Raw genomic sequence first — 27,599 nt, 5'->3', positions numbered from 1 at the left:
GGAGGCTATTTTGAAGTTACCGTGGTAGCAAAGGTCCCCATATGTTCCCCACGTTAATAAAAATATTAAAATAAAATGCACAGAGTTGTATATGTAGTGGTTACACTGGATCAAGAAAACGACGGCAGGGTGAAGTGTCCTAATCCTGCACAGAGGTTTCATAAACAGGTTCAGATATCCTCTGCATTTTAACCAAGTCAATAGTTCATTTTTTTTTTAATAACAATGCTGTTCATTTTTTTTCTTCTTCAGAGTGCAGTGCAGTCATGCAATCCGGAGCCTGCTGGATAGAATCCTGGTCTCACCAAGTTGGGGGCCCGCAGGATGAGCTGGTTTGGTCCTCGCGCTCCCTGGGGGTTGAGGAGGGAAGTCACCCCATCACTCTGCAGACCCCCCCTGCTGGTCAGACACCCCGTGAGTCCAGGCAGAGTCTCCCCAGGCTGGGTCCTTGCGTCCTCGCCTCCAGGGTTCAGCTGCTTAGTAACGCCCGTCACTCAAGGTCGGCCGGCAATCATCTCCAGTCCTCGTGATGGGTAAGCGGGTTGCTGAGGTTACCCTGAAACGCTGGCTCACCAGTATTCAATAAAACGTTTGTGTTTGTTTTTTTTCTTGTTTGTTTTTACGAGGTATTTGGGTGACGTGTTGATCTTCTGCTACCAGCACAGCTTGTGGTAATGAAGTGTTACAAAAAAACCCCAAACCGTGACCACCTTCTATCTATTCATCAGATCGTATTGGACTGTAGGGAAAAAGAGAGGGAAGTAAAAAGCCAGCTCTTTACGGGTGAGATGCGTCCGTGCTGTGCAGTCATCAACATGTGGGCTTGAGTCACAATCTTATCTTTCAAAAAGAAATACAAAAATCTGTGGAACAAACGAATAAGAGCTGTTCTGTTTGAATCCCCTGTTCCATACGATCTGCAGCATTGAAATGCATCCCTCCAGCAGGCACAGCCGTGACAGGGCCGCTAATGGCCCCAGTTTCTTGCTGGTGTTTACGCCTTGCTTCTGCCCAGCTGGGGTTAACCTCCTCTGGGGCTTTGCCTCTGAAGTGCGGTCCAAGAGCAGGCGTGGCGCTCGCCTCAAATTAAATGCAGCTCAGCTCTCCGTCCAACCCTACGCTGTCCAGCGCTGACATCACAATGCTCTCCGTGCCTCGGAACTGTCTGCACTAATTCCGGAATTCAGATCTCTGCATTCCGGCGTTCTGTTACAGAGCCTCTGTTAATATCTTACAGCAATGGGAATGAGACCCCCATTGCATAGCAGTGAGATCCATTCCTGGTTTTTACTGTGAGTTTAATAAGACACGCCTGAGCTCGTTAGCTATGCACTGTGGCTGATCAAGCTTGTAGTTGTAAAACCTGGAAATGGTGACACTGCTGTGCAATAGAGTTTTACTTTCATCCCTGTACCGTGGTTTAGGATGTATGCCAGATTCGTTGTTGTTTTCAAAGCTTTTTCATACTACAAAATACATTTTGTAGGGATGGTAAAGCATAGGGAAGCATTGTAAAGCACAAGAGAGGTCTGGTAAAGCATAGGGAAGCATTGTAAAGCACAGAGAGGTCTGGTAAAGCATAGGGAAGCATTGTAAAGCACAGAGAGGTCTGGTAAAGCATAGGGAAGCATTGTAAAGCACAGAGAGGTCTGGTAAAGCACAGGGAAGCATTGTAAAGCACAGAGAGGTCTGGTAAAGCATAGGGAAGCATTGTAAAGTACAGAGAGGTCTGGTAAAGCATAGGGAAGCATTGTAAAGCACAGAGAGGTCTGGTAAAGCATAGGGAAGCATTGTAAAGCACAGAGAGGTCTGGTAAAGCATAGGGAAGCATTGTAAAGCACAGAGAGGTCTGGCAAAGCATAGGGAAGCATTGTAAAGCACAGAGAGGTCTGGTAAAGCATATTAAAAAAAAAACTAAAAACTATTTACTAAAAAATAGTAAATGCATAGTATAACAATGGGAGAAGCATGGGGGGGAGAAGAAAACATGGTAAACTTATTAATGTTAAAATAAGGGCAACTTAGAAGGACTTCAGCATACTAGTACTTCAATTTGCAGTTGTTTTTCATCAGTTTTGTAACAATGCCAGCTATTTTAATTTCCTTTTCACACACAAAAAAACAAACAAAAAAAAACATGCACGCTGGAAATCAAAAGCTTTGAGACTAGACAGGGGTCCTTGGAGCGGAGTTGCTGGCCGCTACAGCAGCAAGCAGGCCGGGGCGTTATGATGAGATAATGACCGCGTTAGGGGGTACATACACTCCCCCCTAAAGCAAATTCAACATCTGCTACAGTACAACATGTAATTGCTATCATGCAGTTTAGTCTGCCTGCAAATTATATGTTTTTTTTTTTAATGTTTCTTTTCCAGATTGGTGTTGAATTAGGGGCTGATGAAAAGTGTCGGTGTGACAGACGCAGTCTGCAGGGGACTGATGCATCTGGGGAGGGGAGGAAACAACAAGCTCTAGAGGTAAAAAAAAAACAGCTTCTCTCTCTCCCTCATCTCCCCGTCCTGTGTAAAACACCTTTATATGCACAGGGAATCAGTCCTTCTGTACTTGTGCCTTTCGAATGTCCAGCTCAGCGAGGCTTGGAGGAATGAATGCTTCTGAATCTGTGAGCACTTGAATCCAGAGTTTCGGCTCAAGTGCTTTTTTTCAATTCCAATTAGAATAAATTGTCGATTCCATTTCCAGTTCTTTCGAAGGAATTTATATTTTAGAGACATAGTCATTGCTGAGATTGTTCGACTGCTTTCATTTGAAGCCAGTTGAATTGGCTAACATGCAGCGACGTCGATTTGTCTGCCTGTGAGAAACTCGTTTTTTACAGAATACTGCGAATTGCCATTTTGATCAGTGAAGTGTTGGCATTGATTAAAAGGGAATGGGAATTGGAAAGGGGAATTGATTTTAAAATGGGATTGGAATTGAAAAAACAGGCATTATCAACGACCTGCTTGAATCCCATTAAAAAACACCCAACACGAGTCCAGTTCCAAACTGGTTTAAATGCAGGATAGTTCGAGAGAATGTGGGAGTCGATTCCTGGAACAGGGAGCTTCAAAACCACTAGACTGTGCTTCCCCGCTTAGCTGATTTTATATGGGTTCATTCCTGTTGACACAGAATTGTCTTTTTCGCAGACAAAAATGAAGAGTTCCCTTTTAGCACACCTGTACAGCGATAGAGTCACCCGGTATGGAGACGTTCTGTATTTTATAAAGCATCAGACATTCAAATTCACATGTAACTCCAGCACATATGGAAGATGCATCTCGTAATTCATTTACCCTGCCTTCTTACGGGTTCTGTGTGCTGTACTGCCACAGTACAGTGCAGTCTTTTAAACACCACGTACTGTGCAGTAAGTTTAATACCAAGACGACTTTCAGTGCTGCCTCTTCCATTGGTTTGGGTGCAGCTCTGCTCAGAGACTGATAGGCCATGTTGCTTTTCTTTTTTTTCTTTCTTTTTTTATAATTTAAGATTTTTTTTGTGTTTTTAGTTTCGGTTAAAACAAAAAGGGCAGAGGTTAGGACAGAGGCAGACTCAAGTTTACACAAGGATTTATAATCAAAAGGATTTAGCATTTCCCAGTCCACATAAAACACACTGGCGCTGCGGGCAGCAGACCGCTCCGGGTAATAACCTGTGCTTTGAAGTGAGCGTAATTATTCAATCATCCGTCGCTCTCGTTTTGAGAGCGTTTCAATAATGTTTCGAAACGCTGAAATAACTGCCTTTTACTGTTCCATAAAAAAATGAGCCTAGTTTCTCTCCTCTAATAAAGTGAGGCTGTATCTGCAGGCTGCTGTTTTGTCTGTGCAGGAGAAACCCGCGCAGGAAAGCCTGCCAGCCTCCACAGAGCAGACTCTGGGTTTTTTTCTTTTTTTTTTTGTGATGAAGTTTTTAATTAGGTTTTTTGAACACATCCGAATAGGCACACAGAAAATGTAAATGACATGCAAGCCAGAGAGAGGCACCTCTAATGTAAACCATTCCAGATGACCTGTCCAGTCTGCACTGTAAGTAATATTGAATTCTGCTCAGCTGAGACGGCCCAGGTAGAAAAAAGTAGTCACCAGGTTCTGTACAATAAAATAGTCACAGATGCAAGACACATTTTTAACAAGCAGATTTTTTTATTTTTTATTGGGCTGTATTAGCTGGGTAATTCTAAGAGGCTTTTAAAATTCAAATAGCATGCAGAAATCAGTGCACCATGCAATATTGAAAATAATAATTGTAAAAATAAAAAAAAATTAAAAAATGCAATCAACGCACCAATAAAATGCTTTGGCTGTAAACGTTTGATCACCAGCATAAATCAATGAATGGCAGTCGCTGGAGTTATGCAGTGGTTTCAATGGCAGGGAGGCAGGTGGACTGGTGGGTAGGGCTCGCTAGTGTTTGCTTTAGCTCCCGTGCAGGACCAGCAATCACCCACATCATGTAAACTCAGGACACCCAAGGACACTGCGCTGGCTGCACCCTGCATAGAGCTGTGTTCAGATCACAGGGCTGGGCTCAGTTCCTCCGCGCTACCCCTCGGAGTCTCTTTTGAAGCACTTTCGACCGAGTCATTTGAAGAGAAAGGGGTAATTTTATTTCTAATTACACGCGCTGCCCTTTCTCTCCAGAGCCAGGAAGGAAATAATTGCATGGATTGGGTTTTATATGGCAGGGGTGGTCTGGGAGCAGGGGGGGTTCTGAGAGACGGGCTGTGTGGGGGGCCCAGCAGAGCGGCAGGCAGGGGGCTCCAGCAGAGAGCGAGACGCCACTCTCGAGCGGGCGGGGGGGGAGTCCGAGCAAAACCCAGTGGCTCGCCCTGCCAGTACCTACAGTATCTCATTTCCCATAGTGTACCCTGGTTTGCCGTGTTTATTAATATGCTTTACCATACCTCGCTATTCTTTACAAGGCTTTCACTGTGATTCATTCCACTTTGCTATGCTTCTACTATGGTAAACGTTTAGATAAACATTCTCTTAGGTTAAACTCTGCTTTTTCTTAAAATTGAGAATAAACTAACAGGTTGCTGGACTCTTGCAAATTAATTTAATGAATCAAAATGGGCTTAACAAAATACTCCTTAAAACAGAGCTTAATGTTTTGTGAACAGGATCCTAAGCAATCATTATTCCTTATGTTTTTTTTTTTGTTGTTGTTTTTTTAAAAATGCAGTTTGTCTGAATGCTTGTCCACTTCGCTAGATTACGTATAGGAGGCGCTCGGTTGGCAGGTGCTTCCCGTCCCAAGGCTCCATGAGTTGCTGCTCTTTCACGAGAAGCAATCTCAAAAGTAATGAAGTAACGGGAGCACTTTCTCCCGTGTACGGCACACGTTTCCTTGCACTTGGAAAACGAAATCATTGATGTGGCAGCAGAGTTACAGGCAAGCAAAGAAAAGGAGAACATAATAATAATACAGGGATTGGCCAGATTGATCAATGAAGACCCCCTCGCTCTAATGACACGTGCCCTCTAACTGGGGGAAAAAAAAACCAAGTTCCTTGTGAAGACATAATGACACGTCTTTTATAACCCGCTCTTGGCGACTGGGCCGCAGCCAGAGCAGGATTTGATTGCCAGCAGGTTTTTGTTTGAAATCCGACACGTAAGACAATTCTGTGATGTCATTCAGTAGGTCACGGAGCCCCGCTTGCGGCAAGCCTGTTTAAAGGTACAGAGCAGCCAAGCAGAACACCGGGGCATGTTTTAAAGGATCACTTATACGCGGAGCTCGGTTGGCAGTTGCTTCCTGTTCACTTGGACTTTTTCATCCTCATTATGAAGCTGGATATATTCAGCAGAATGTACAGTCTCATAACCCGGGGTTCCTGACCAATGCGTTAAAACGAGGGAGCACTAGCCAACTCTCTGCCATTAAAGCCTTTTTAAAAAAGAATCCATTGCAGATTTATATTAAACCTGCTTGATTTTATTTAAATAAAACAGCATTTTGTGGATATATTTACAGGGATGGAAATAAGCATAGTGGTTTCACCCGTTCCAGGTTTTACTACGAGCTTGATTAGCCCCAGTGTGTCTAGGTAACAAGCTCAAGTGCATCTGCTTAAACTCCTAGTAAAACCAGGAATGGATCCAACTGCTGTGCAACGGGAGTTTTATTTCCATCCTTGCATTTACATGATGTTCTGGTGCTGAGGCTGAGAGTGAGACGGACTGCAGCACCCTTTCTAAACATTAACGTGCATGAGTTCTGTCTGCAAACACTGTGCATTGTTCCCCGTTCATAGGTTTATAAAAGCTCTCTCAGCCTTTTAGCTATTTGGTATTTGGCTTAAAAGAATTTGCAAAAAGAAAACACACACACACACACACACACACACACACACACACACACACACACACACACACACACACACACACACACACACACACACAGCTGAAACATCTTGAATCGGTAGAGAACCAGATGCTCGTTTCAACATTAAAAGCCTTTTGAAAAGCAGCTTCAAAATGATTCTCGAAAGACTTCCGCAAAAACAGAACAAAGCCCACAGATATTTAAGCAATATCCAGTGCAATTTAGTGTTTTATTTACAAACTGAAACACATGTCAGAGTCATATAAACGGCTATCTCCCAGCGCCGCACAGTATCTGTTCGATAACACCAGCAGCAGTAATAGTTGTAATATCCCTTCTGTGTTCAGCACTCCCTTCCAGCACGCTGCATTTTTTAATAAAAATAAAAGGCAGATTTTAAATAAATGTGCCTTCTCGATGCTTCTCCCTACGTTGTACCCCGCTCCCCTGTGCTGTACCCTGCTCCCCTGTGTTGTACCCTGCTCCCCTGTGCTGTACCCCGCTCCCCTGTGCTGTACCCCGCTCCCCTGTGCTGTACCCCGCTCCCCTGTGCTGTACCCCGTGCCCCTGTGCTGTACCCTGCTCCCCTGTGCTGTACCCTGCTCCCCTGTGCTGTACCCTGCTCCCCTGTGCTGTACCCTGCTCCCCTGTGCTGTACCCCGCTCCCCTGTGCTGTACCCTGCTCCCCTGTGCTGTACCCTGCTCCCCTGTGCTGTATACCATTCCCTCTGCTGTAGCTGTGGCTTTCAAATTGCAGACACTCTCTGGTTCAAAAGTTTCCTGGTGTTAATTCCTAAAGGGCAGTCGGTCGTTAGTCACTTATTAATATTGGTTCTTTCTTTTTGCACTCACCAGTTGACCCGGTCGTTTGTGGAGATATCAGATCTCTTTGCATCTTAATGAAGTCCCATAACAATGGACGGTAACAAATAACGCCTCAGAGGGGGGCAGGCCACTTTATTAGGACATATTTAACTTTAAAGGGACAGGCGTTCAGAGGTTGTGCTCCAGTGCAAGGGGAAAAGTAACTCCTACATCACCTGGTGTTGAATCAGGTCTATTCTTTAATCTCTGACAGTTAGTTAGTACTTTTAGTTTATGTAACCTTTTTATTTACTAGATAGGTAACCCGTTGAATAGATTACATTCTGTTTTCCCAGAGTGGTCAAGAGTAAAAGTCACAAATACATGCAAAACTCAGTCACACCCACCCAGCACACGTTATAAATACAGTGCTGTACAAGTCCTGGATTGCTGGGTTTCACCAGACATTCATCTGTGATTCTTGCCTGCTCTTGATCTCTGGGTTTTGCTACACTTTGCTGTGATTTTACCATGGCACACCGCAGTCATTTCTTCACAAGGGCAGTTGGCATACTGTGTGACAAATCTCCAGCTCTGAAGGGGTTAACAGCAAGCGCTGGTTTTCGGGGGGGTGTGGGGCTGCAGCTCCCTAAGGAGCTCAGAGCAGGCCTCTGATACAAGCCCTCAGCTTAAACACTGTAATCGGATCCAAGGCAGGATAGCGGCTCAGTTTCACATGAAAGGAGCAAACTTTTTGGGGGAAGCTTGCATGCCAAATATTATTATAAATTACTGCCTAATAAAGGGAGATAAGGGGGCAGAGAAATAACACAGGTTAGCACGCAAAACAACTGTTTGAGCCTGTTTACAATGCACTGACACTGGGACGGTTCACAGGCACTCTGCTGATTGAGTGCTGGAGTGCAGACTGCCCTGAATCGTACATTTCTCTTCATTGTTTCATTTAACCACAAAGGTGTGCATTTTAATAGGATTGGTGAGGTATTCCTTTTGTAGAAAATATGCCTTTTTATTATAACTTGCAATGCAATCAGTTGGCAGTCGATGCATTAAAAAAAGACACCACTGTATCGCGGGTCTATTGCAATACACTTCAGTTTTGACTGCAGGTCAGAGATCCCAGATGTTGCTTTGTGAAGAAAATATACTATAGTATACAAATCGAATAAACGCTGTGTCTGAATCGCCATGCCCCGGGGGGGGGGGGGGGGGCTGTGTAGTGTGGTGGTGCAAGGACCCTGCCGGTCTGTGTTTGACTGTCCAGGGCCGCTGGTCCTGAGAGCAGGGAGTGGGGCTGCGGTGCTCCCCAGACCCCCCAATCCCTGTCAGTCTGTCACAGCCCCCCTTTTCCACCGCCTTCAACAACACAGCTTCCTCTTGAGTAAATATATCAAACAGGAAGTGCCGCTTGACCAGAGAGAAATGGATGCCAGATGTGGCTCCTAGTAACCCCAGGATACAGGGTTGGGGGGGGGGGGGGGTGGTAGCAGTATGGAACATACACACTACCTATACATTACAGGAATGCGCAGAAAGCCCAATTATCTACTCTCCTTTAGGGTATTACTGGTTGCCTTTGATTCTAATTAGATTTAAACTATAAACTGTATACATTGCATTGCGACTCTTCAAATCTGTCTTCCACTCGCAGGTCATTTTCAGGTCCTGCTGTTCCTCGCTGCCTTGCAGTCGCTTTGGAAATCTCAAACTGCACTGTACCGTCGATGTGTGAGTGCTGTACCTGTCTGCCCACATGTTAAGGTGTAAACTGCAGGATCTGAGCTGAGCTGAGCGCAGTGTGATTGGATTGAAAGTGACACACGCAGGGATCTGCTGTCTGTCAGGCAGTAAAAGGAAGGCGATAGAGGCAACTTCATTCATGCTTTTCATTTTTTTTTTATTCTAATTGTTAAAGCTTTGAGTGAAGAATAGTTAGCTTTTATTGTCGGTGTATAGTTTTTATTGCATTTTTTAATGAATTATCTGGAGATGCACAAAAAAAAGGATTCAATGAGAGATATACACATCTGCATGTTTATAACTTTTTGTCTCGATTTTAAGCAGTCTCGTTCATCTATCTTATAGGAGTGCCATCTGAATAGCTGCTGCTGTATCTGTTTTGTAACTGTCCTCCAGATAATTCTACAGTCGCACGGATAACCTAACCACAGATCCTGAATGAATTTGAGTGAAGCACTGCAGACGTTATTTCAAAGTGCAATTGGAATGGGACTGTCCCTATGAAATGGCATGTGATTTATCGATGATTCACTGGAATATCTGGGGATGGTGCTTCGGGGTGTAAGAGAGAGAAAGAGACGGGCTCCACGTGTGTGTTGGATTGTCTGCGGTTTGTATTTTATCAGTCGCGGGTCAGAGAGGAAGGACACAGGATCCCTTCACAGTAATGCCTGTAGTGACGTAGATCCCTCTCTCTCTCCCTCTCCTTCTCCATCCCTTAAATAAACGACATGGGAAATAAATAATGTACATCAAGAATAGAAATAAGACTCCTATTGCATAGCAGTTTCACTCATTCCAGAACCCATTGGGTGTGTTCAGTAACGGAGCGGCTCAGAGCGAGAGTTTTTCCTCTCACTCGGATCACGGATGAAATCCGCTCTGCAGCTCTGAGCTGCTCAGGGGGAGCGGGACTGAGCGTGCCGTGAAGTGGGTTCGTTCACTGAGCTGCTCTGAGCTGCTCACTTAACACTTTGACACACCTGAGCATGTTACCTGTACACACTGTGGCCAAGCTCATAGCAAAACCTGGAATGGGGGAAACTGCTATGCAATAGGAGTCTTATTTCTATCCATGCTGTATCCACTGAGGACCAGCGCTTGCAAGGTCTCTCAATATCTCTAAATGTGTGATTGAGAGATTTAGATATGGGACGGTAGATGGACGAACTTGGCACTCGAAGGCAGATCATTTTATTTTCTTTCTGCAAGCGCTCATCTGTTTGGCGTTCTCGCGGCGCCCTGTCTTTAGAGAGAAGCAGCAGAGAAGAAGGGGTAAAAAAAAAAAAAAAACCAGCGTTACCCAAACATTATGTCATTTTATTTTTTTTATTTTTTTTGACAAGGAAATGAAATGTGCAACATCAATCAGGGCCCGTTGCGGAGATCAAAGGCATCTCGACACCAGCGCATCTGGTTCTGTTTCTTCGTAGCGAGGGCCTTCCATGTTTTTCCTGTTAAACATTCCTCAGGGTTTCCATGACAATGGCACGCTAGGTGAGCGCTTACCCTTTTTTTTTTTTAAATGAACAATGCCGTCTTTTAACTGCTTCCAAACCAGGGATCTGCGCAGACAGACAGACAGACAGACGGAGAGACAGAGACAGACCGCTTTCTTTAAAACCTCAGCCTGTCCGCGTACATCCTCTCAGAGTCTTTTTGAAGTACGCCGATGCCAGCCTGGCGTGCTCGATGCTTTATGTATGTTTATGTGTGTTGTACAGAACCTTTATTATTTTTTTATTTTTTTATGACAGCTACCTTATGGAAAACATTATTATTGTAAGCCGTTGCTTACATAGCTGTTTCAGCGCAGAAACCTCAAGGCAGTCAAATATCTTCTGTATATGAAACTCGGAGACAGTCGCATGCGAGAACATTCCAAAAACCTGCAGGCTGGAAATGTTTATACTGAGCGACAGTCTGAGCGCACAGTGCGGTCCAAACACAGGGGGCGCTCTGCCTCCTTCTGGAGACACGGGGGGGGGGAAAGTTTCATCGAGATCGTCACTCCACCGCCGCTGTGTTAGTCTTTCAAGCAGGGCTGTCAAAATGAAAACTACTTGCGATTTTAGGAGAAGCGTCTGTGCTGTGAAAGGGCTTGTGCAGGGTCGGAAATAAGGCTCCTATTGCACAGCAGTTCCACCCAATTCCAGGTTTTACTATCAGCTTGATTAGCACTAGTGTATAAGTAACAAGCTCAGGTGTGTCTTATTAAACTCATAGTAAAATCAGGAGTGGATTAAACTGCTATACAATGGCAGTCTTATTTCCATCCCTGTTGGGTGCCGTCCTGCCACTGTCTCTCCTTGGCTTCTGGCGCCTGTGCAGGCTGGCAGTTGAGACGTCAGGGTACGCGTGAGTGAGTGAGGGGGATGTCTGGTCAGCCCTGTGGCTTCCCAGCAGCTCAGCAGGGCTGTACTGAGGACTATCTCCACCTCAACACTGACAGCACTCAGCCAAAAACAATGCAGGCTGGGCCAGACTGCAAACCAGAGCTTCGACTCAGACAGGACGTGGTGAGGATCGAACACAAGCCGCTCCCTGCTCTTATGTCCTTTTAGGATTTTTTTTTTTTTTTTTACCATATTGTAAATCCTGATATTGATTTGATTCAGTGATACAACGTTACCTGAAATGTGTGTATCAGATAGAAACAATGTCACATTACAGTTAGCTAGACTGTTTCATTATTCTTAAGGTTTTGCATTACCTAGAATTTTAGGATTGGGATTCATTTAAAAAAATCAAAAAAAAAAAATCTATATGAACATAATTTAGATATTTTGTTTAACATCATGTATAAAAAAAAACTACAAAGTGATATCGCAAAAGTCTACCATTCCATGTTAGATTTTGAAATGTCGCTTTCAATTTGTCAGTTTCTTTTCTGGGATAAATACAAAGTGGTGGTGTGTAATTCAATATGTTAGCGTGACATTATTCAGCAGATTTCGTTCGACTTTATGAAGCAAACTTAGTGTGTTGTGTAGAGTGATGTGTGTGTATATATATCTCCCCCACAGTCACTGTGTGTATAATTGAACCATGTTACATTTCCTATCTATATATCTGTTTTATAATGCATAATGTTTATTTATTTATTTATTTATTTATTTATTTTTTGGGGGCAGGGCAACTTCTCAAACTCGATAGAGTTCACACAAACTGTTTTGAAAATTTCTAAAACTGAAATTAAAACATCGTGACCGGCGGGCATATAGTGTATATAATATATACATGCATAGAGATATATGCGATGACGATGTGCAGCTGGGTTCTAGAAGCACATTTCACATGCAAGTCTTGGATGTCCCTGCGTTGCTATGGCAACCCCATTGCGGCACACATGTATTTCGAAAAGATTCCGTGCCACGCCCACCTTGGAGCGTTGCCCAAGACGTGCCGTGCCAAACCAGCTCTGCAGAATCACACAAGCAAAGCCTCCAGCACTCTCACAGTCAGTCAGTCGTTCATTCAGTTAGTTAGTTTCGCTGGTCAGTATATTTTAGCTTTAATCTACCGGGCAGTGTATCTATCTATCTCTTTCAATCTATCTAGCTTGCTGTCTAGCTTTCTATCTATCTATGTAATATAAATATATCAAATGAAATATTTTATTAGATGTAGATTTGTGCTGTTATATATGTATGGAAGAATCACGAGCTCCAAGGGAACCTGCCTTCCAGGCCCCTGCTCTAGCCACCAGGCCACCCTCAGTATGTTTATTGCACCAAACCCCAGCTGCTCCTCAGAACCGCAATTTTAATTGCTTTCATTCTTCCTAAACCGTGCAGAGAGTGCCATGTAATTTGTTTACATGAAGCTGTAGACTGAAATTACTGACAATCAGGCAGAAATAACAGTTGATCCGCGCGCGCACACTGGGGCTCCCTGGAAGGGCCAGAGCCGGAAGGGAACTGGTGGCACCTCTCCCCTCTCACCTCTCACCTCTGGGCCAAAGGGTCGCCTGGTCAAATCCTTAACTGAACCATCCTGTGTGTGTTTGTCTGTGTGCGTGAGTGAAGGCTTACTTGCCTTTGTGTCTTAAAAGATGTTTTATTTAAAATAAGTTTTTTTTTTTTTTTACCATACCTGCGATGGTGGTTATAATCCATGCAGTCATTTAATAAGGATCCATTCATCCAGGTTTTTCATGCCTGTCTAGGTACTGACGTGATAAAATACTTCTGTATACAACCTATCAGAGTTTTTTAATTCAAAAGCAGATGATTTAAGGCCTTACCTTCCTGAAGGAGCGTTTTAAAGTGACGCTGTTGGGGGGGGTAAAGTGAATCCATTGTAAAGCAATGCTAACCCTAAACCCATCCATTTTGGGATGGCAGGTTTCTGCACTTAGATACTCAATGATAAGTGTCAGCCTAGGGGGCAGGGAGGCACATATGTGTGTTTCGTACGTGTCACTTCTATAAATATCTTCAAAAAGGCAGTTAAGTGAACACATGTGAAAGTACAGTGCACATTATTTTTTCTACTTTATCATATCTCCAGGGTTTGCTTGTGCCGTCTGACTTGTAATTTCAGGGTACTCGTATAGGGAGGCTCGGATATAATATAAACACAATAACTGCCCCTTCACCCCACACGCCACACTGAACATTCAAAACATTTCCGACAACTTCCCCCAAAGCATTTATCTTTGAACTGGGAATGACAGGGTTAACCAGTCCGAGAGAGAGAGAGGTACCACCTTTCTTCTAAACTTTCTAAATGTTTCTAAACAAAGAAGGGGGCATAAAAAAATCTGGAACCTATAAACTTCAGACAACTTCTGTACAAACTCCAGTTCCGCCACTGATTGGCCGACACGCTCAGGCTGTCCACTCCCACGACCGGGGCTCGGCCAATGGGAGGCGGAGATGAATGGGTTCCGAGGCTCCTCCCCCAGCTAATAAGAGCTGGAGATCTTGTGAAAGTGGCTCCAGAACATCCAGATGTTTTGTGAAGTTGAGCAGGAGACCTGAGGCTGCTCTTGACACTTTGAGGACTGAAGAGGGAAGACGGATCTTGTTTTAATTCCCCAAGCATTTGCGTCCCCCACCCCCTTTCATCTATTCCAGTACTGTCTGGATAAACGGATATGCTCAGGGAGTAGAGGTTCAGTTTGGGCTGCAGCAGTGCTAAGTGTTATCATTATCATTATTATTAATTGTCATTGTTATTTTACACGGTAGTGATTTCAGGAGCAGGCAGATTGGATTCCACGGCCCCCTGCAGTATGAGAGAGGACCTGGCCTGCCCCGACTCCCCGGAGGGGGGTCTGGTTGTCAGCGAGGACGAGCTGCAGAAGAAGTGCGGCGGCAGGAAGAGGATCCCGCACACCAAGAAGGACAGCGAGGACGGAGGGAGCCCCAATCCCATCCCGGCGGGGCCCAAGCGCCCCAAGAAGAGCCCCGTGGACACGGGGCCCCCGCAGTCCTTCGAAGACCTGCACACCCAGCGCGTGATCGCCAACGTGCGGGAGCGGCAGCGCACCCAGTCCCTGAACGACGCCTTCGCCTCCCTGCGCAAGATCATCCCCACCCTGCCCTCCGACAAGCTCAGCAAGATCCAGATCCTCAAGCTGGCCTCTCGCTACATCGACTTCCTGTACCAGGTGCTGCAGAGCGACGAGATGGACAGCAAGCTGGCCAGCTGCAACTACCTGGCCCACGAGCGGCTCAGCTACGCCTTCTCCGTGTGGAGGATGGAGGGAGCCTGGTCCATGTCTGCCTCGCACTAGCCAGCCAGCCAGCCAGGTACAGTACAGCGCAGTGCATCCGCCACCCAGGACTTCACAAAGTCCAGTGGGCAAGCGTTTCCTCCAGTGTTGGATTAGTTGTAGTTTTACCTTACAGTGCAGTGCCAGTACAGTGCATCATCCATAGCTGTGAAACACTCAGTCGGTATTCTAAGTCAGGCGCTAGCTGAACTGTATGTCTGCTTGACTAAGTTTCTCATAGTCTTGACTCTCAGTGCAGTGCACTGCAGTGAAAGGGCGACTCCGCTGCTTTCATTGGAGGTCATTTCTGTGGGCTCTGTCTCTCTGTGATGGCGTCGATACTTGTTATTGTAGAACTGATTTGGTGTGTTAGTGTTTATTTTATTCTTTCTTTCGTTGCTACAGTACTAGAGCAAGTTCATTCGTTCGTTCTTTCTTTCTTTCTTTCTTTCTTTCCTTCATGTCAGTTACAGTATCATGCAGGAGAATTTTCTGTTACGCTGAAGCTGACACAGAAGATCAGCAGGCAGTCACTGCTCCAAGACTTCCCCTCTCCCCTTTATTATTCTTCCTCCCCTGTTTATTTGTTCAGTTTTCCTGAAATCCTTGGCATTCTATTTCTGTTTGTTTGAAAGTAAAGCAGAAGACATAACAATCAAAACCACAAAAAACAAATACTTTACTTATTCTAAAGGTACATTATTTTTAAAATACATGTGCTAATAATAATAATAATAATAATAATAATAATAATAATAATAATAATAATAATCTACAGAAGAATATACTGAAGTGTGTATTATAGTTTTGTGGAATTGTAATGGTAGGATCTGTTGAGAACATTTATCTCAAATAGTACTTATTATTATTATTATTATTATTATTATTATTATTATTATTATTATTTTAAAATATTGTTCTAACGGTGTAACAAACCAATTCTATGCTGCTTTTATTGGTAACATGCTAATACAAAGAGCCTGAATGCGCGAAAGTTACAAAAATGAGAACGCAAAACAAAGCCGAGCGCCTACCAGGAACTACCAGGAGTTTATTTATTAAGAAGCAGAGTAACAGAAAATTATATGAATCTATTATTTCCTTGTTTGTACTACTATTGATACATGAACGTTGTTAAATTTTAGATTTGCTTTATAAAAAACAAATGGAATTAAGACCTTATAAACTCAGTGGTGTTTATTTCCAGAAATACACCAGTATTCACCCAGTTAATGAATCCATCACGAAGTGAACAGCTCACTTATTCTATTGCGTCACCATTGCATTACCTCTCAGCCCCTTACAGGATGCACATTTTTTTAATAAAACACCAGGTTTTTACTGCATTGCACTCACCTTTTTGTGTCCGCTTAACCATCTTCAGTTTGTTAAACGCTTGTCTTCTGCAATGGACAGTAAAAAAAATAATATTAATAATAATAATAGTTAGATTTTTAAAAGTTTATTTGTGATGTCCAAAAAAAACCAAAAAAAAACACACATTTTAGACACACATTTTTTAAAATACTGTTGTGTTGTATAATTTGACTTTTGCCCATTTTGTGATCATTTTAACTTAACTCAGAGTAACTATCAGGAACTGGTGATGTTTTCAAATAATCCATTTTTAAATAGTGACCTCAAATTCTTATGAATTGATACCCGGTACAATATAATACTGTAATATAGTAATAGTGTAAATGTCACTCGTTCATTCCACATTGTGCCTCGTTAATAACAAAGCTTAAACTGTGCAAGTGACCCATTTTCAGTGAGAAACACAATCACTAGCTTTATGAACACAGTCACGGTAGCATTATAAACACAGTCACTGTAGCATTATAAACACAGTCACTGTAGCATTATAAACACAGTCGCTTTAGCATTATAAACACAGTCACTTTAGCATTATAAACACAGTCACTGTAGCATTATAAACACAGTCACTGTAGTATTATAAACACAGTCACTGTAGCATTATAAACACAGTCACTGTAGCATTATAAACACAGTCACTGTAGCATTATAAACACAGTCACTGTAGCATTATAAACACAGTCACTTTAGCATTATAAACACAGTCACTTTAGCATTATAAACACAGTCACTGTAGCATTATAAACACAGTCACTGTAGCATTATAAACACAGTCACTTTAGCATTATAAACACAGTCACTGTAGCATTATAAACACAGTCACTGTAGCATTATAAACACAGTCGCTTTAGCATTATAAACACAGTCACTGTAGCATTATAAACACAGTCACTGTAGCATTATAAACACAGTCACTGTAGCATTATAAACACAGTCACTGTAGCATTATAAACACAGTCGCTGTAGCATTATAAACACAGTCACTTTAGCATTATAAACACAGTCACTGTAGCATTATAAACACAGTCGCTGTAGCATTATAAACACAGTCGCTTTAGCATTATAAACACAGTCACTGTAGCATTATAAACACAGTCACTGTAGCATTATAAACACAGTCACTGTAGCATTATAAACACAGTCGCTGTAGCATTATAAAACTAGAAAGAACAAACAATAACTGAACTGCTTCTTTTTTTCTGGCATGTTTTTTATACCGTTCCAGTCGTTTTACTCGGGCATTGAGAAGGAAGCCCTCGGCATTGAATTTGCTGCGTTTCTTTCAGTATTTCTAAATTTGCCATTGCAAAGGTCTCAACAAGAAGTGTGTGCTTTGTTTTGTTTTTTAAGGCTTTCGTGTCGAGAGACACTCGCTGAAACGTTCATCTAATCAAAGCTTCCTTCTGCTATTTCTCAGTGTTTGGAGATGTTTAATGTTCTGGGAGTGAGTCTTGGGGTTCAGTGCCTTGTTTGCACACAACTCATCACCATTAACCCTCTTTGCAGAATGGGGACTGGGGTTTCGAGTGTCACAGTATATGGTTATTAGATCAATAAAAACATTGATAAAGATTTATAGTCGAAACATTTGTCGTTGAATTGTAGGTTTCCTTTTGCTGTTTTAACTTTAGCATTCTATTGTTTAATAGTTATGGAAGAAGCATAAATAGGTGATAATAAATAATACTGTTACTATGTGCTTGTGAACTTGTGGATTATATGCTCAATGTGCTATACAGAGCTATTTTCAAAACTCTTAATAAATGCAAAAAAAAATTAAAATTTAAGAACATCCATTTATGCAATATTTAGTCTAAAAAAAAAAGTAAAAAAAAAACATTTTCAAAAAAAAAAAAAAAAAGTATGTCATTTAAATGGTAAAATTTAGGAGGAAAAAATGTTCTTTTAATCTGAGAGCATTCCAATGAGTTTTAGAAGCTCTTTGAGCTTGGTGCTGCTAGTTAAGCAACGACAGGATCTGATATCCAGTTTCTTGCAATCAGGATCCACTGAGAGCCCAGACAGGCAGGAACCTCAAGATTAGAAACAGTTGTGAGACATTAGCGAGGTGTGTGCAGGCCACAGGCAACAGGTTGGTGTGTTTCTCTTTGTGTTTGTGAGTGTCTGTCTGCCTCTGTGTGTGTGTTTCTATTTGTGTGTGTGTGTGTGTGTTTCTCTGTGTGAGAGTGTGTCTCTCTGTGTGTGTTTCTCAACTGTGCAGTGCGTGCCCGGTCTGTCAGTCAGGCACAAGCTCTCTCGCTCTCCCCCTCATGACAGAGACAGCTTGTGAAATATCTGCGCTGGTTTTTCCACAGTCCAGGCCCGGGGAGCTAATCTAATTAAGTGTTTTTCCGGGGAAAGGGCATTTTGAGAAATTATCAGCACAGAACACGAACATGAAGCAGTCATTCTCCTCCCCACTCAGAATAGTTTCCCAGTCAAATACCAAGGTGACAGCAACGCACAGAGAAGATAATGCAGATAGTTTACATGCGGCACGCCATGGGAAAAGCACGGCACAGTACTGTGAAAGAATGGCGAGGCACAGACAAGGACCGTGGTAAAGCATACCTGCAAAATGACCATCGCACATGTACCATGGTGAACTTGTACATGGGTTGTGGCAAAGTCTTGTAGACGGTGCACATAACCCTAGCTTTACAGTGGTTGAAACCGCAGTTATTTTTCCATTGTCTGGAACGGTTTGCGTGTTTTCGAAAGACCGCCGCGCCTTCGTAATTTATTGGATGCAGGATTAGATTTGGCCTGGCCGCGATGCAACAATATATTATATTTTCTGTTTACTGTCCAGAAACGCAGGATGCAGGCGTTTGGGTGACCTCCCTTCTTTATAATCCTTTTAATTAGACATAGTGTTGTGTGTAAGGACAGCACACCCTCTGCACTGTGTAAGGATGCACGGTGCACAGCACACCCTCTGCACTGTGTAAGGATGCACGGTGCACAGCACACCCTCTGCACTGTGTAAGGGTGCACGGTACACAGCACACCCTCTGCACTGTGTAAGGGTGCACGGTGCACAGCACACCCTCTGCACTGTGTAAGGATGCACGGTGCACAGCACACCCTCTGCACTGTGTAAGGATGCACGGTGCACAGCACACCCTCTGCACTGTGTAAGGATGCACGGTGCACAGCACACCCTCTGCACTGTGTAAGGATGCACGGTGCACAGCACACCCTCTGCACTGTGTAAGGATGCACGGTGCACAGCACACCCTCTGCACTGTGTAAGGATGCACGGTGCACAGCACACCCTCTGCACTGTGTAAGGGTGCACGGTGCACAGCACACCCTCTGCACTGTGTAAGGATGCACGGTGCACAGCACACCCTCTGCACTGTGTAAGGATGCACGGTGCACAGCACACCCTCTGCACTGTGTAAGGATGCACGGTGCACAGCACACCCTCTGCACTGTGTAAGGATGCACGGTGCACAGCACACCCTCTGCACTGTGTAAGGATGCACGGTGCACAGCACACCCTCTGCACTGTGTAAGGGTGCACGGTGCACAGCACACCCTCTGCACTGTGTAAGGGTGCACGGTGCACAGCACACCCTCTGCACTGTGTAAGGGTGCACGGTGCACAGCACACCCTCTGCACTGTGTAAGGATGCACGGTGCACAGCACACCCTCTGCACTGTGTAAGGATGCACGGTGCACAGCACACCCTCTGCACTGTGTAAGGATGCACGGTGCACAGCACACCCTCTGCACTGTGTAAGGATGCACGGTGCACAGCACACCCTCTGCACTGTGTAAGGATGCACGGTGCACAGCACACCCTCTGCACTGTGTAAGGATGCACGGTGCACAGCACACCCTCTGCACTGTGTAAGGATGCACGGTGCACAGCACACCCTCTGCACTGTGTAAGGATGCACGGTGCACAGCACACCCTCTGCACTGTGTAAGGATGCACGCTACACAGCACACCCTCTGCACTGTGTAAGGATGTCTGAAATCAATAACGCATGCTCCACTGTACCGAAGCGTGCTTCGCCCTCCTTTCATTGATGAGGAATTGGAGGAGGTACCCTGTTAATCCGAGAGATTTAAAAAAAAAAAAAGTTTTTCTGCAATATGGTACAAATTATAGTTTTATTTTTCAGCATATTGAAATTTCTTAATTAAATTTTGAAAGAATTTCCAGACATGAAAAGCACATGTTCCTCCCTGCACCCTATCTTCTAGTCAGACCAGCTATTTTTGTGCGATGGGTGATTTGGAAAAGTTTTTTTTTTTTTTGTCCCCCGTGTTTGAAGTTTACAAACTGTAATAGCGAAATGTCTGCTTGCTGCCTTACAGACGTATCTCTGATTACAACAGCTTTCCAGATCACAAATAGGGGAAACAAACTGAGAAAAACAGCTGTGATGTGGTTTGTGGTCAAATGAATATCAGGTTTTTGTAGAAAAAAATAATTTAAAGCATTTTGTGGTGGAATATGCTAGATGTAGCCACTTTTATTTATGTGTCTGTATGTAAAGATGTTAGTGGGTTGTCTCACTGATTATAATGTTCTGTTGTTTACCTCCCTCATAGTAATGTACTGTGTTATGTCATGGTAAGAACGTACCGAAGCATAGTACAAGCATGTTAATTCACAGCACAGTAAAGCATTGTAAAAAATAAGACTATTTGAATCGTGGTAAAGCAGGATAAATTCATGAGCAAATGCAATACGTTGCAGATCAAATCTCTTTCAATGTCATTTTTTTTTTTTTTTTGCCCAATGTATTTTATTTGACCAGGATAGAACCCCTGAGATATACGTCTCGTTTACAAGGGGGTCCTGGCTGGAGAAGTCAGCAGAAACAACATTATTTCAAATCAATGCCAAAAAAAAAGATTCAAACAGGACAGAAACAGTTCATAGAAGCAGTAAAAAAATAAAAAAATAAAACCATTCAAATTTGCAGTACATGATCCTGGTCATAGTCAGTATTGACAGGGTTTGCAACCCTGGTCAGATTTTAAAATAAATATTTCTGCGTGGTTTTTAAAAGCTGTTGGGAAGAGGCTGTTTTTATGTTCGAAGGCAGTGAATTCCCAAGATGAGATGCTTGATATACGAAGGCACGGTGGCCCATATTAGATCTCAGTTTAGGGGGTTTTAAAAGTAGGCACGCCATTTCAAGAACATTACAAATGGTGCTTTTGAAAACTAGCCCCCTACCATGACGAATCAAACCTGCCACCCCACTAGAGTCACTGGGGCGCGCACAGAAACAGCGGGGCGCATTCTTCAGCATCTCCGGTAATAAGCAAAGCCTGGGCGCGAGCGGAGCCTGCCTGTTAAATCCTCCATCTGGAGAAACGACCCATTCCTTGCAATTTGGGCTTTATAGTATAATTGTATCCATGTGACTGTGCAAACCACACACAGATTTACTGCCCTGTCCTGTGCTGACTTGCATGGAGAAAGACAGCAGGGTGGAAAAGACATGCCGTAATTAGACACATGCTGGAAAAACCAGAGGCTCAAAAATGTGTTTGTTAAACTTGTGTTGTTGTTGTTGTTTATTATTATTATAATGTATAGTGTTATAATTTCTAGGATTTTAAACTAGCTTCAAACTTGCCGGGGGGGGGGGGGGTATCCTGCCGGCTGTAGGTTCTGTACCTGTATTACACGGTTGTTTTTTTTAGCTATATCTTGGCAGCCACTCATCCAGTTGTGAGGAAGCTGACTTCTGCATAGACAAGTGCTACTTCTGTACAAAGTGAATCCTCTCTGAGCTTCAAAGCTCACACTGCTGTTGTGTCTCCTGTCTCGTTACCTGTACTCCTCCCAGGGTTTGTAGCTGCTCAAGCACTGTCTGACTTGCTGTATGTCTGGGTCACCCATGTGGTCAGCAACGAATGACTAACAGCATGCTTGTTCTTTCCTTCTAGGGACTGACAGTCAGCAGCTGGAATCGTCTTTCAAGAGGAGACCGTTACCATCTGCCTCTGAGCAAGGGACAAACTTTGAATAAAAAAATAAAAAAAACATCATAATAAAAAATATATTGTACATAATCTTGTACAGAAGCGAACAGTTTAATATTAGTGTAAAATCTCAAGCTTTGATGATGATGATGATGATGAAGATTTTCCTGGTGTAGAATAATTTCCGTCCAACCCCAGATAAAATGGATAGATGGATGGATGAAAATAATCGGGAGAGAGAGAGAGAGAGAGAGAGAGAGAGAGAGAGAGAGAGAGAGAGAGAGAGAGAGAGAGAGAGAGAGAGAGAGAGATGTGCCCGCAACTCCAGAACACGACTGAGGGTTCTGTTTCTATGGACGCTTGCCTCGACTCCACGGCAACAAACCATGCAGGCGGGAGGGTTAAGAAGCCTCTTCCCTTCACTCGGATTGGTTAACCTGTAAATAGAACCCTTTCCTTCTGATTGGTTAAAACAGAAGAGTTTTAAAAATCTTTGGTGTTAAAGCACTAGTACCAGATACACCAGCTGATCAGATTCCTGACTCCTCACCAAGAAGACGTCCCTTGAATCAGCTTTGCAGAGGGGCTCCCGGGACCACTTTCAAAGGCAGAGCAGTCTGCTGAACTTGGGAGAGGGAGAAGGGGGAGAAAATTTGACTTTTGACTTTTTATTATGCTAACAAATAAAAAAAATAAATTAAAGAAAGAAAAAAAAAGTTGATTTACTAAGCTATTTATATATACAAAGGCATCTTTTAATCTGCGAGCAAATGGAGAGTTCAGCTTCAACGACTCGGTATCACTGGAACTGTATGCTAACCCAAACTGGAATCCGGCCGGTCCTTTCCAGCCCTGCGTTTCATATCCCTGACCTGGATACCCTGCGGACTGACTCACTGCAACGCGAAAGCACCCGAGAACTAGAACAGTGATCATGTGGTGCACAAGCAGAAGCAATGTTCAGTGTGAGAGACAGAACAAAACACATTTTAGGGTTAGGGTTGGTGCTCGCTCGCTTTGGCTTGCGTGCGGATCAGCAATTTTTTTTTTTTTTAAATAATGAATTGCATTTTGTCCTCCCTTTCAAGGTGTCACTGGTTGCCTTTGACTGCGATTTGGGTATTTTAATTAAAAACATAAAGGGGGGGGGGAGGAAGAGAATGTTATATAATGTTATACAAGCTGTGAGACAAATGAAAGCAAAAGTAGAAAACTTTTTAGACACAAAAAAAAAAAAACAGTGATGGTGATATCTCTCACACACTGAGTGCAGACTGCAAACTAAAATAAACAGTCTATATTACACTATAATGTTTAGTATATAGGTAGTATATTGCATGGCATTTTGTTTCTGTCATTCTGCTGTACTCTATAGATCTGCTAGTCAAGACAAGCAATAACACCTTTATGGCAAACCTGTTTTTATTTTTTGCTCATCCGTACTTGACATCATAGCGTTCTGCAGCCACACTCTAACAAGTACATTATGTTGCAATAACTTCTTGTTTTCTGCAGTCTGTATTGTAACTTAAACCACTTTGTAATGCTCCAGCAAAGGCTGCCTGGACTCACTCGAACCGCTCGCTGCCCCAAACCCTTCAACCCAGCTTACTGGCATCTTAATCAGGTGGTGTTTGCGATCTGCATTGTAAAAGTGTTTCTAATAAGACCTGCTTGAGTTATTTACGAGTTTCCTGATCGTGTTGCGTGCTCCGTTTACATGAGCGCTGCTATAACCCTACACCTTATAATCCTCAGTGCTCTCTGTGAAAGGAGAGTCCACCCGTAATGCAACCAAACTAGAGTTACGAAAATAAGAGGAGTTCAGAGCCTTCAGGAACAACGTCCCTCTTCTGGATTGCATGCAGTGCAGAGACACAAGCCCTCCCTTACCCCCCCTGTGACCTGCGTGCCACACTGCTATACTTGCAGCTGTAAGAGGTTATATATAGTGCAGCTCTGGTATAACTCAGGATGCAAAACAGAAATGGAAAAATGTTTGACTTGTGTACTGCTATGTTCAATTACAGGTTCATAAGCCGCCTTAAGCATTTAAAAGCTTTTTTTTGTTTTGTTTTTTAAATCAGCCTGCTTGGTTTTGTACCTCTGCCAGTTTTCTGTTCCTTTTCACGAGTGTGCTGTTCTGTATAAGCCTGCAGTGTCTGGGGGAGCTTCGTGTGAGTCTGTGTGCTTCTCTCTGGAGGGCTGCTCTAGCCTCTCCTCTCAGAGGACTGCAGGCTGTGCTCCCTGCATCTGCTTGTGGTAATAAAAAATAACCTGTGTTTGCCTGCAACCCCGTGTCTCCGTTTGTGGATCTGATCTGCTTGCCCAGAAAGACAACAGATTTCCAGCCCTCTCTTCCAGTGTCGGTCCGCAAGTCATAGTGCAGAATACAATAAAGCGAACGGGTCATTAATGTCACCGCCTTTAGGAGGCGACTACACCTTTTAAAGAAAAAAACAAACATAAATGAACTGCATTTGATACATATGACCACCAGGGGGCATGCTTCCCATTAACAAAAAAAAAGAGTCTTGCACTAGTTCAGCGTAAAGCGACAGACGACATGTAATATGAATTGTTTAGTGTTTAAAATGTAACAAACCATGTTTGTTTTCCTTCTGCTCTAAATAAGCGTTGTGCAATTGAGCCGTGAGCCACATTCGCCCGATGAACACAGCGTGCTGTCACATTTTTAGAGAGTTTGCTCTCAGGTGTGCTGAATTGCACCGCGGCGCCGATCCACAGGTGTATCGAGGTGTCTCGTGGCCCCGCCCCCTCCCAGGTAGCGGGCGGCGAGATGGCGGCGAGAGCAACTTGATCTGAATCTGGAGAGCGCGTTCGTGTTTAAACTGGGATTTCTAAGAAGATAGGCCACGGGACGAGCGTGTCGTTAGCTTCCCCATCGGGGGTCCTGGTTTATTTTGCCGAGGCCAGAGTTTGGATACAGCCTGCCTGTGTTTGTTCTCGACACCTGGCGGCATGTCAATTTACCGGTAAGTTTTTAAGTTTTTTTTAAAGGAATTAGTACAGAAACTGAGGATGTGGGGGTATTCATTTTGTATGCATTTCTGTAATTAATCCTAGCCAGTTTTTCGCCCTACAGAAAAATTGTGCATTACAATTCATGATGCCGCATGATATAATTTCAGTGTGCAGAAAGTTAAGTTTTCATAATGAAACCCACAGATATATATATTTACTTTAGAAGAACGTTGAGCTGTCTTTTTTTCAGTGAATGTTAACTTCGTTTGGACTTTACGTTGAAAAGGTAAAACGTGTGTTGTGATTTATTTCAGACCTCCTTTGTGCATCGGATTCTTTTGCATGCTATCTTTTTTTCTTGATTCAGTCATTTATAAATTCAGTTAGATGTACGAATACAATTTAAATCATACAATTCTCTCAGCTGGCCGGTCGCTCTACACCTACACCCCGGCACAGGTGCAGAAAGACGGGTCACGCTGTTTACTGGTGCAGAAAGACGGGCCAATGCAAAAACATCTAGTTTTGATGGTGACACTGAAGAGCACAGTAAGTTTTCAACCAAACGAAACGAGTTGCAATAAATGCGATTCTTTCATGCTCGTAACCCTCGTGTTAAGTTAGGTGTGTGTTTGAATTAAGACCTGATTGAAATCATAAACTCCGCATTCAAATTCTGACAGCTGGCCCGTCTTTCTACACCTGTGCCCAACTTAATTTAATATTTCAAATATGCAAAATAATATTACTCCTGTGCGGCACTGCACCGTGAAATTGATGGAAGTACAGTATGAGATTAATAACGTGGTCAGATGACGGTTTAAATAAACCGCAGACAAAGGCTGTACTGTTGCCGAGTTCTGCCCCTTGCATTATTTTGCAGATGCTGTGAGGGAAGCATGAAGACCCGGTTCTCAGGAGGGTGAGTCGTGTTTTTATCTTCACACACACTTAAGCACTTATCCCAGGGAACACGCACCCACATCCTGTCTGCTGCTCTCTGTGTAAGCAATAGAAACCCTGCTTTTAAATGTCTAATTTACAAGATTGCGATTTTTTTCCCCCCAAAGCTAGTCATTCTATCGGAATGTTTCGTAGATGCCATCTAGGTGACTGTGAGTGAGGTTTCTCATAATCTCTGCCGTCTCCGGTTAATGTGCGTCAATACTGGAAAATACTAATACAAACACATATTTTGGTATTTCAGTTTTTTTTTTTTTTTTTAAACAGTAGAAAAAGTTTAGCTTTTTCTAGACTCGCAGTGTACTATATCCGAACTCGTGATTGAAATCGGTAGCGTTATTTTCAGATTGACGTCCTTCACAAAGGCTTGTATTCTAAAGCGCTTTGGGGACACTGTGTGTGAAAGGCGCTGTATAAATAAATCAGGTTTTTATAGTTATTTGAAAAGTAAGTTGTTTCTGAACCAGGATTTGAGGGAGGGGTTCCACAGGGACATGCGCGAAACTAACAAATACTTTTTTTTCTGATCCAGGGGACCCTGCAACAGGACGGAATGCATGGATACCGAGTGTAGTGCTTAAGGGCAATGGTTTATCCCCGGCACCCCATCACCCCATCACCCCATCACCCCGGGCTGCATCTGTATGGTGGCACATGAAGCGCGCATCCGCAGGTGAGCACTGTTGTGGATATTTGATCAGGTTCACAATGCACAACAGTAATTATTTTTTGTAACCCAGTAAATAATATACGTTGGCAGTAAAAAAATAAATACTAGTACTATTTTGCAGTACCGGCTTTAAAGTTATGGATCCTATTTGTTTTTGACAATGGCTTGCAAACACCACTTGAGCCGGAGGTTGAAAGCACTGTGTGTGTCAGTGTGGGTGTGTCCTGCTGTATCTTCTGTCTTTACTAACATCTCGTTTCTTGTTTGTTTTTCAGGACAGCTCGACTCCGGTCCCCAGCACTGATGCACATCATTAGATCTGCGGTTCTGCCTCGTTTAAAGGCAGTCTTGTTGGATGAGTCATAGAAACCGTTCTTGTGACTTTTTCCTCTGGAAAGCCAGCGTTTCAACCAGACGCATGTGCTGCGTGTGTTGTGTAAACCAGTATCTGTGCTTCAGTACGCTGTGTAGCGTTCGATTTGTTAACTTGAGTTGGCGATTTCTTTTTTTTCATGTAAGCTGGATGAGTGACGGGATCTTGTGCCCTGGACTGTTTAACTTTCCCTTAAGTAATCGGCAGTCTGTGAAACCACCAGTTCACGTTTTAACAGTTAAAAAAACAAACATCTGATTTATTCAATTGCAGACTTTAAAAGCTTGTTATTTACATCTTCTTGTGCTTATATAACTGCCTTGTAATGCATTGTATAAATCTGTGTGCATTGTACGTAATAAAGGCTTGACATTTAAATGCACTTGTATGTGTTTTTTTTCAATGTTTTTGTTTGCTGCATTACCACTGGTAGAGCTCTCATACCCCGCAGTGGATTCCCTCCACAGCAGTATAGAGCAGGACAGGGCTCTGAACAAACTGAAAGAGGACACAAGTGGGCTGGTTATGTCCTTGCTGTCAAAGTACCACCTCCCAGTGTTGGCTTCCCCCTCTCCCCCCTTTGCTAGGAAAAAAACTATATAGCATTTGGTGTGTGAAAAACAACCCAGCATAAAAGAGGTTTAAT

General features: G+C 43.3%; 1 protein-coding gene across 3 annotated transcripts; it reads left to right on the top strand.

The window, feature by feature from the left end:
- LOC117400927 (twist-related protein 2-like) lies at positions 1 to 27,331 on the top strand. Of its 3 annotated transcripts, none has more exons than XR_009319762.1 (6): positions 1 to 533; positions 2,376 to 2,477; positions 21,927 to 24,958; positions 25,831 to 25,869; positions 26,443 to 26,583; positions 26,856 to 27,331. XR_009319762.1 is itself a non-coding variant. In XM_059013402.1 (6 exons), exon 1 carries the CDS (start codon positions 14,144 to 14,146, stop codon positions 14,645 to 14,647), a length of 504 nt encoding a protein of 167 aa, XP_058869385.1. In that variant the 5' UTR covers positions 13,836 to 14,143; the 3' UTR covers positions 14,648 to 14,663; positions 21,927 to 24,958; positions 25,198 to 25,233; positions 25,831 to 25,869; positions 26,443 to 26,583; positions 26,856 to 27,331. The 3 variants fall into 3 exon arrangements, 2 of the variants coding, with proteins under 2 accessions (XP_058869385.1, XP_033857177.2); XM_059013402.1 differs by lacking the exons at positions 1 to 533; positions 2,376 to 2,477 and adding exons at positions 13,836 to 14,663; positions 25,198 to 25,233; XM_034001286.3 differs by lacking the exons at positions 1 to 533; positions 2,376 to 2,477 and adding an exon at positions 13,836 to 14,663.
- The last annotated feature ends 268 nt before the right edge of the window (positions 27,332 to 27,599 follow it).

This window comes from Acipenser ruthenus, chromosome 45, assembly GCF_902713425.1.
Source record: "Acipenser ruthenus chromosome 45, fAciRut3.2 maternal haplotype, whole genome shotgun sequence".
In the NCBI taxonomy this organism is placed as follows: Eukaryota; Metazoa; Chordata; class Actinopteri; order Acipenseriformes; family Acipenseridae; genus Acipenser; species Acipenser ruthenus.
The sequence above is the reverse complement of the archived record's forward strand: the minus strand, read 5'-3'. Positions and strand labels throughout refer to the sequence as shown.